The sequence below is a fragment of the Austrofundulus limnaeus genome, unplaced genomic scaffold (assembly GCF_001266775.1).
Source record: "Austrofundulus limnaeus strain Quisiro unplaced genomic scaffold, Austrofundulus_limnaeus-1.0 Scaffold130, whole genome shotgun sequence".
Lineage (NCBI taxonomy): Eukaryota > Metazoa > Chordata > Actinopteri > Cyprinodontiformes > Rivulidae > Austrofundulus > Austrofundulus limnaeus.
The window spans coordinates 552,009-561,713 of record NW_013952532.1 but is presented as its reverse complement, the minus strand read 5'-3'; the positions used below and the strand labels follow the sequence as shown (position 1 = coordinate 561,713).

The 9,705-nt window shown below is 36.0% G+C and overlaps 1 protein-coding gene across 1 annotated transcript in view; it reads right to left on the bottom strand.

The window, feature by feature from the left end:
- Window positions 1-6,140: 6,140 nt before the first annotated feature.
- rac2 (Rac family small GTPase 2) overlaps window positions 6,141-9,705 on the bottom strand; it is a 12,136-nt gene continuing 8,571 nt past the window's right edge. Inside the window, exons 4-7 of the mRNA XM_014015504.1 lie at window positions 9,331-9,393; window positions 7,560-7,719; window positions 7,163-7,297; window positions 6,141-6,628 (exon numbers count right to left, since the gene is read on the bottom strand). Of these exons, the coding sequence (XP_013870958.1) occupies window positions 7,167-7,297; window positions 7,560-7,719; window positions 9,331-9,393 (354 nt within the window). The 3' untranslated portion in view covers window positions 6,141-6,628; window positions 7,163-7,166. The remainder of the gene's footprint in view (window positions 6,629-7,162; window positions 7,298-7,559; window positions 7,720-9,330; window positions 9,394-9,705) is intronic.

The following is a 9,705-nucleotide window of genomic DNA, read 5'->3' as shown; positions in this document are numbered from 1 at the left end:
AAGGAGAAATAGAGCTGAATAGTTTCCTTTTGTGTCACCTAATTAGAAAAGGTTTTTGACAACTGTTTGGGTTATGTTAAATTGCACTGTGGCACATTGTCCCAATTAGCAAAGTTGTTGCCTTCTGTGGTTTTATTTTTGCTTATTGAGATCTATCAAGATAGCAATTATCTTGAAGTTACCAAGAAAAATAATAAATAAATAAATAAATAAATACTCACTTCTGCATTTAACATAAATTAGACCCTCTCCAAGGCATATTACACAAGTGACAGTTTTGTTTAGAATTGTGGGTGGCACTGATTAATTGTTTATTTTGGACCACACCAGTCACAATAAACTTAYTTTTTAAATATGTAATATATTAGACATAAAATTTTAGCAAAACAAATGAGGTAAAATTAGTTTGATCTTGTCAGTAAGAACCTGATATTTGTACAGAGAACTTTCTTCTTTTGATTGCACAAACAGTTTTTTTCATTTAATAGTTACAATAGACCTTTATTCATTTTTATACTGATAACATAAACAGAAACTGGTCCAGTATGTTCCCTGTGTTTTGAAACATCTCTTCCACCCTCKTACTTCTGCTAGAAAGATGACTGGATGTTTTTATTTGTTGTCTTAATGTTCCTCTTGCAACCTCTTAATGATCAGTTTGAATGTCTGGCAAAAAATAAACTATAAATAAAATAATAATTTAATAAAAATATAATCCCATGTTCATATGTGCAATTCATGCCAAAAGATAAAATTGTTACACATCTGTTCAATGTAATGTTCTGTGCACACCTATCAGCTTCTTCCTGTTTTCTGTGGGAGTTTAGTAGCTCMTCACAAACCTACAACCAACTTTTGACTAAGGCTGGTGTAGCATTTTCCTGCATCTAAATAATCATTTCTGATTAGATTTCACTTGTTCCTTTGACAACGGCTCAAAAAAGGAAGAAAACCCCCACTTTGACTTCAGACTATTTCTAAAGACWTTTGCATGGAACTTCCTTTGTGGCTCGCATTAACATCTCTTACACAAACCCCCACCAGACGTCCTGACGTCTTACTGTTAATAGATAAGAATTGTCACATTCCTGTTCCGAACCCCACAAATTCTGTTGTGACCTTATAAGCACAAGACTGTTGGTTCCTCTTCAAAGGGATCATAAATGCCTTTAACCAGACTCTTTGGCGTGACTGGGAACAAAGGAATCTACATTCTTCATTAAATGTGAAAAAAAGAGAAAAGATAAAGGAATCTATATCTAATGCTTTCTGTCTTATTGCAAAGAATGTCATCTAATCCATTTTTCTTACAGAAAAGAACTAAAAAGACCATAAAGGATCTACTAAGTTTTGCTTAGTTAACTATTCAANTATTGCAAAGAATGTCATCTAATCCATTTTTCTTACAGAAAAGAACTAAAAAGACCATAAAGGATCTACTAAGTTTTGCTTAGTTAACTATTCAAAAACTGTGTGGTGCTAATTGTTTTGATGAAATGTTTTTCTGAAGAAGATGTGTGTTTTATTCCATGATTTAATCCTTAGAAACTTTAGGACTTGAATCATTAATTAAAAGTGTGACACTGTTATTTTACTGAGGCAAGCAGATGTCTCTCCCTTTAATTAGATGCAAGATAATCAAACTAAAACCCTCCTTGTTTTGTTTTCAAAGTAAACCTCTACCTCCAACATTCGCTGAGATCTTTTCCTGTATAAGGTGTAACATTTTTATTGGCCAACTAAAACCTTGACTCCGGCCGTAACAGAGGTTTTAAAAGTTGGTGCAGCTACCGACAGAGAGTTGTTGAGAGTTTTTCAACATCAGAAGCCAGAAGCAGCTTTCCAGAAGCTCAGCAGAGGCCCTGCCTGCCAGCCCCTCCCCATGGGCTGGGCAGGATGGTGGCCCTTCTGCATCTCCCGCTGGTTTAACGAAAAGCCAACATTTAATATCGACTCAACACCTGAGTTTGATTTTATAGAAGTTAAATAAGCTAACTGTAACTCATGCGTCGTTTTTAAGTTTGTTTTTCTCTACAAAGTTGAAATCAAATTAATAAGTTTTGCAGCCGCATGGGGAGGACCAGACCCCGTTGTCACCAGCTCACCACCCACCTTTCTGACTGAAGGGCCAGCAGCTGAAAAGACACCCTGAGTGTCCGACCGGCCACTACACTGAAGCAGTTCTTTGGGGAACATCACCTGAGATCCTTCGGTCAGCCGACGACTACTTCTGGTACCGCAATCAGCAGAACAAAAGGGTAAAAGTGAACACTTGTCCTGGTGACAAACAGGTGCTCAGACGTAATTTGMTTCTTATCTTTGTATGAGATTTGATAAACTAAACAATTTTTCTCCCTATTTTAACTAGGACCCCCTCAGTTAAATCTTCAGCTAAAAGCAAAACTCACCTCACCTCACTCCAAACCTCAAACTCACCTCTGTGTTTATTTTATTTGTTTGTTTGTTTATTCACTTGTGATTGCAAACTCTGCCAGTTTTACCTGGTTCAACATATCACTCATTACTCACCATAGTTGTAAATACATTTAATCTGTAAATAAATGGCCGGTGGAGAACGTGCCAACATAAGCTAATGTCACTTTTGTGTCTTGATAAAGTATTAGTGGTTCTGATAAGACAAGGACTCATCAAACGATTTTGGGTACATTTATTGTGAGACTGATTACAATAAAGTTACAGGTTTTTGTCTCTTTCCTCGGTTAATTTTTGACCAAATTAAGAACGTGGTGCCTCGAGGTCAGATAATTTGCATTTTTAAATAATTCACAAATTATCCATTTTAGAATATACCCAGAACCCCTGCACTGGCCTGACCCAGCTGTCAGGTGTGGCAACTTGGATGGCACAGAGGAGGAGGAAGCTCGGCGTCATCGTCTTTCAGCTCATCTTTTTGCAGGACACCAGGCAGTCAATCCACTTTCAGCCCTCTGGTCTCTATTGACTAATCATCACCTACATCAGTTAATACACAGTCAAACAAACATGTCATAAYGGATGATTTTGGATAATAGTAACATTCACATGCTGCACCACAKTGAATGGTCTGATAACTTACTAAGTCACATGTTTGTGTCAAAATGGCAATTATTTTAAAAAGTGTCATTACAGAATGAATGACAGCTTGATTTGATTTATTTATTTATTCATTGTCAGCAAGCATTTGGTTTTTAATTCCCAGAGTATTATATGTCTGTATACTATATTGAAAATACCTTTCATAAATGCCTGTTAATACTTAAAAAAAACCTCTTTTCATTCAGCTGAGGTGCAGGTCGTTTAYAGGCTGAACATGTTCATTTTTGAAGAAGAGTGGGAGGTAATGCAGAGAACTTGCAGTCAGAAAACACTTGCAAMAGCAGGAAATTGGTTTTCATTTTGRACATTAGTATTCAGGTAATTTAATGACATAGTAAACACAGGCAATAGGAAAAACAAAACAATAGAACAATTTTCTAAGTTTTTTCTTATGAACAATTTTTGAAGCACTTTCATTGTTTTGTGAGCAGCCTTTATAAAGCAGTAAACATGAATACACCCAGCTCAAAGTCACGTGTGTGCACATYCCTCATCCAGACATCACAGGGGTGGTCCTGCAGAAGAGACTTATTGGTGGTCATCAATGTGAACGTCAATACCACGTCAAACCGAGAATAACCGCTCCCTGTGGACCTTCCAGCTTATGAGGAGACTCTTTGATCGCTAAGAACTGGATTCTAAATGCAGCACAGTGTGTCATATGTGTAAGAATATGAAATCATTGCTTAACACAGACCTGAGTCAAATATCTATGCTGCTGGTGGGTTTGAGAGAAAAAAACAGTTTAAGGTCAACTTTGCACCAGTGAAAACGCACACGAGGGCATTACCAATGTTACACTGACACAATGATTGCACGCTCAAAGTACAAAAAAGACATGGAGCAATTAACTGAACTAACGGATTGAGTAAAACATTTATTTATTTTTTACAAATCTGCAAAAAAGTCAATTAGGAAAAAAAACCTGATTGCTGCAATTTACACATAAAGGCATTTGAAACCATTGATCAATGACATTTTGGTTGTTATATTTCTTTATTTTTTACATATAAAATTGTTATTTAACAAGTATGACAAACATAGACAAATGATTTCTGTGTTTTCATTCATTATGAAAACAGGGTGTTTATGTTGGTATGAAGGGGGTGTCGGGTGTGTGGCAGTATTCCTTTTTAAACCGCATTAAGGACACAGTTTAGATGTGACGGTATGGCAAGCATTAACGCACATATTCTTTAAATGACACCTGTACAACAAGGTGATTTAACGTTTAAATTTTGCCCTTAAGAGTAGAAACATTGTGCTTGCATGTGGCTGCATGATAGAGTTTCTAATATCTTTTCAACCATTAACAAAATGATAGCAGATTAAAGACAATAAATCTTTCTAAAAAAAAAAAAAAAACCTCATCAGCATCCAGAACGCCCACTCAAGTGATTGTTCAATTYCATTCTCCTGACGTAGAGGCCAACCTGCATCCGGCTTTAAATGCCTCCAGGTTTGTTTTTTCTTTGTCAAAAAGAAGCATATTAAACATTCTCACTCACAAGGTGTGTCTGAGTGGCAGCAGGTAGAGTATTGACAACAGAGCTTTATATTATTATTATTATTATTATTATTATTATTATTATTATTATTATTATTATTATTATTATTATTATTATTTTTACCTGCAAGACTATTTTAAAAACCTTAAATGTGCACCCAACACAGGAAGTGGATCAATTATCAGGAGTCTCTTATTTTGTCCCTGGGCCAATTTTACTTGTTATCTTGTGCCAGGAAATTATATTCACCTTTTTCCACCTATCCAACGAGACAAGATTGGACTACTTTTGTTTAAATTTGTAAATGTGCAATTAATCATAAAAAAATCTTATACAAGCAAGTTTTTGAATCAGACATATCCATATAAAACTTGGTGCAAAAAGTAATGAAATTTGTGTTTGGTAGATTATTTCGATGTTGTAACAATACTTCTCGAAAAAAAAAAAAACTCAAATACCGCTGGAAAACCTGGCAATTTCCCTTTTAAGTGGTGCCACAAACATGCATTTGTGGGATGAGCTGTAAAGCTGAAAATGTGGGTTGTGTACATGTATAATTTGCCAAATCTTTTTTTTTCTGCTAAACAACTTATTTTGCTGTTGCTATTCACATTTACTTTGAAATTCTGGTACCCCCACATCCTGCCAAACACAAATGTCCTTGTTGTTCTAGGTATACATCCTTAGTGAAATATGTTGCTGTCATGGTCTAATTATTTATATCTGTTTCCCCTTGACACTGTCCATCACTCTTATCTTTCTGATACCTCCGGACGACTCCACAATGGACTGAACTCTAATATACTCTTTGGGTGTGAGTCTTGTGATAGGCTGGACAGTACATTTGGCAATCTGTGATTGGTTGTAAACTGTCACATGGTGTTGACATGATGTATATTATTGGCTGAATTCTGCTGACGCGTTCAGTCGCAAGCATGCAGAACTTCCTGATTCATTTCTGTTTGTTTGTTGCTCATAATTAAACCATATTTGATTATCATACACGCAGACCCTTCTGGTATTATTCCAACGTGTTTCTGCTTTTGCGACCACAGTTGCCATAGTCATTTTTAATATAATATCTTACATTCCAAGAATGAGGTTTTGTGCGTTTTCAAACCTATATAGACTCTAAAGTCAATCCTTTGAGCTGAAGTGACTAATTGTTTTTTTACACACACTGACACTCAAATAATGACTGTCTTGTTCCACCTGTTGATGAGATAGCTGTAACTGCATTTCCACCATTAATCAGGTTGCCACTGGTAATGGCCACAAATTAGTCTGATTGATATCTTTGCCACAGAGTCTTGCCCTTCAGGAAAGCGAAGTGAGACAGATGACGGTCAGGACAGATGGCAGAAATGCCATGAAATACATCAATATTACCTCAGACAGACTCTGCTCAGTCAGACCCGCTGTGAACTCCTAACTCACGTCACACATCTGGTGCTGAGGTTGGACAAAATGAAATGGAGGTTCTCAGCGTTTCATTTTACAGGTACTTATTTTATTTTGAAAACACAGTACATAATACACTATTTTAAAACTTTATTTAGAAAATATTTTACCTCTTTGCTTTTGTGTGATCACCATTCATGATCAGGATGTTCACTCTGACACACCAKCAACACATTTAATGGAAACACTGTTTGCTTTCAGCACAGATTCTTATCATGTTTGCAGCACTTTTATACATCGTTAATGGAGTCTTACACGAAGCTAACATGCATCTTCTAAGCTAACAGGGTGAATCTACTGTAAGCAAGCTGGAGCAATTTGAATGATCAGTTGTCATTTTTGGTTGTTTTTCAAATGAACAAAACCTGTTGCTGCATCTCAACGTGAATACAATCGGCATGTGTAGATGGAAGAAATATTTTGCCACTGTATATTTAGGGTATTTTAGTCAAAGTATGTATATGTATATTTGTAAATTAGTGGGAGGAAAAAGAATATTCAAATCTTCTTTTAACCCTTGCAGGGCAAGCAGTCTGTATATCTTTCAGTCCTCTTGTCTGGTCCTGAAAGAGTTAAAACCAAACATAAATCACAGATTAGATGGGAACTCACATAGGACATGCAAGAAATCTAACAACATTTTTAAGCAGAAAAACTACTCATCTAAGAAAACAAAACAATAAGTTTTTTTTWAATTTTTTTCCACACTTATTACTGTAGAAAAATGCAAGTATCACAGTCATCCCAGAAATAAACTAGAAACAGTATTTTTTAGATGCTCATATACAGTATATCTATGGGAAGAACAAAAAAAAAAAACTAAGAGTGTTGTTCATTAAGCTGTTGTCTTTATTTAAGGTCTAGTGCTGCATGTGTCTCATGTTAGCAAAATGAAAAAAAAAAAAATGCCCTCAAACTCTTGTCATGCATATTTTTGAAGCTAATTGCTTTCATCATTTTTTATATCTGGTTGGTAAAAAAGTGTAAAAAAATAAATAATATGAGATCCAAGAAGGTTAGCACTCTCTCCATTATTTCACCTAACATTTGCATCCCTCTCCTTGCTGACCACCTTCCACAGTTTTCTTCAGTCTTACCCTTTTACAGCAGTAGGCAGCCCTTCTTCTTGACCTTGGCTGGCTGGGGGCAGAGCACAGCCCTGATGGCTTCGTCAAACACAGTTTTCAGACCACGCTGAGTCAAAGCGGAACACTCCAGGTACTTTACTGCTTCTRCACCAACAGAGAAGCACATGCACATTTAGATAAGCTAAAATAAAATAAAAAAAAGTAAAGGTCACAATAAACATTTGCTTATCGTGTTTTAAAATCCTCCAAGAGTGAAGAATCTGTTTTGTTTGCTTCTGGTATATAGACTTTTACATTTTTTMATTTCTTTTTTTAAAGTTTTGTAAGTTTCTATGGCAGCTAAGGTCATCAGAGAGGGAGGTGACCTGAATAAAAGCCCTGAGAAGACACAGTGAGCGTGGCTGACCTATCTCCTTAGCCAAAGCGAGGCCCTGAGGATAAGTGATGGGTGCCAGCTTCTTCTCCTTCAGCTTCTCGATGGTGTCCTTCTCGTCCCTCAGATCCAGCTTGGTGCCCACCAGRATGATGGGCGTGGAGGGGCAGTGGTGGCGAACCTCCGGGTACCACTGAGGATGACAAAAATAACAGGAAGTGATGAGACACGAGAGAAGCCATCAAGTAGCGAAGCAATAATCATCTATTGGATAGTAAGTATTAAAGCACACATTCACTACATCTGTGTTTGTCTCCTTAACTGGAATTAAATAAAAATAATCTCCCCTTCACTGTTTTCGTAAWTTACTTGTTCACCCTCCATCAATGGTAAATTGTCATTTTTTCTTCCTCTTGTTCTTCTTACTGTGTCTTGTCTTCTCAGAGATTTGGTTCTGTCTCGGTAATTGTAGGATTTTGCGTGACAAATCCAACCTGCTTAAGTGACTTCCATGTAAGCCCTCTGACTGACATGAAGAGATGAAGGGATTACGCATCTAATCGGTTTCAACTTTTAATTGTTTTGTTCGCACAACAATTTAAAACCAATACCAAAATACAGATTTTGGGTCTCCTATTCAATTTTAGTTGTGAAACTGAAATCATATGCACTTTGGTGCAGTTACATGATTTTTTTGTTAGATTTTTTTCCATGAAAATTTTGAATTAACATTTTAATTCTAAGCAGATCCACTGAAACATCACAGCAGAACAGAAAACATGAGACGTGTAGCTTYTACAGAGAATAAACTTGTGAACAGGAGCAGATTAGGGACTGTTTTTTTTATCTCTTTTTGTTGGCTATTGATTTTTGTTGACTCGGTGAAATCTTGTTTAGCCTAGAAGGAGCTTGAGGAGTCGGTTGGGAATAGTCTGGTCTAATCCACAACATGGATTATTTGAACACATCTTCAGCAGGTTTTCATATTTGTCTCAAAACTGACTTTTCTTCTAAAACTGAAATAACCTATCAAATTGTGAAATATTTTACTGTCAGTAACTGAGATATTAAAACTCCAGATGGTTAATAAAACAACTCCTGCAGAAGGTTTATGTCATTYTGGATCTTTTTTACTTTCCTTGTGTTTCATTGTTCATTATTAAATCATTTTTTTTACCTGCATTTGTCTTTTTGCCATTTTCCTCAGCATAATTAGTTTTTTATCAGCTCAGTGCTCAGTGCACASTAGGTTGGTTAATGTATGCAGCAAAGGCTGCTGAGACTTATGAGTTGTCTTTGRCACAGAAAATAATCCCTTAAAGAAAACAACATGTGAGGATAGAAGAATTTGACAGAATCAGAAAGTGTTCCTCAATAAATCTGCCATAATCTGTAATTCAGCACAGTTAGCTTAAACAGCACTAAAAAGCCCTTTAAAGCCTCATAMATCATGCCAATCGCAAATAATCTGRGTAAAGACACAACCTCCGCTTCATTTTATGAGATTCACAGGTTTGCTCCCCACCTTCATCTGCTCTTTCACTTTAATCTACCTTTACGTCAGTTTCCTAAACAACGAACACAAAGAATKTATTTAGCTTCTCTTTAATGCAGTGATATGAAAAGATAAAGGGTGTGAAATGAATTCCTAATGTTATTCTTTCTGCTGGCAGTTGTTATGATGATGCATTTATATGAGGAGTAAGTCGATCAAATTCTATTTGAAAAATATTTTAGTTTTGATTATGTGTGGCACAGCTGACAGGTGACAGGAGATGAGGAGCGACAGAAATCTGGGACTCACCTTRGCTCTGACGTTCTCATAGGAGGCCGGGCTCACCAGGGAAAAACAGATCAGGAAAACATCCTGGAAGAAGAGAAATAAAAAAAAATCATTTCAACAACAGGTAATCAGAAGTGTATGGTACTTGAAAAGAATAGTAAAAGTAAAAGTACCTTGACAGAAAAAGACTTTGGTAAAAACTATTTTCACTGATAAGAAAAACATTTAAATAAAGGTCATAACACAGCTCACAATAATTGGGAAAGTAAAAATACTTTTACATAGACTCTAAGGAGCGAAGTGTTATATTTACTTAACAAAAATGACTCCAATAAACCAAATTGAGTAAACTGAGCAATTTACATATTTTATTTTAAAGAAAATATGTAAATTGCT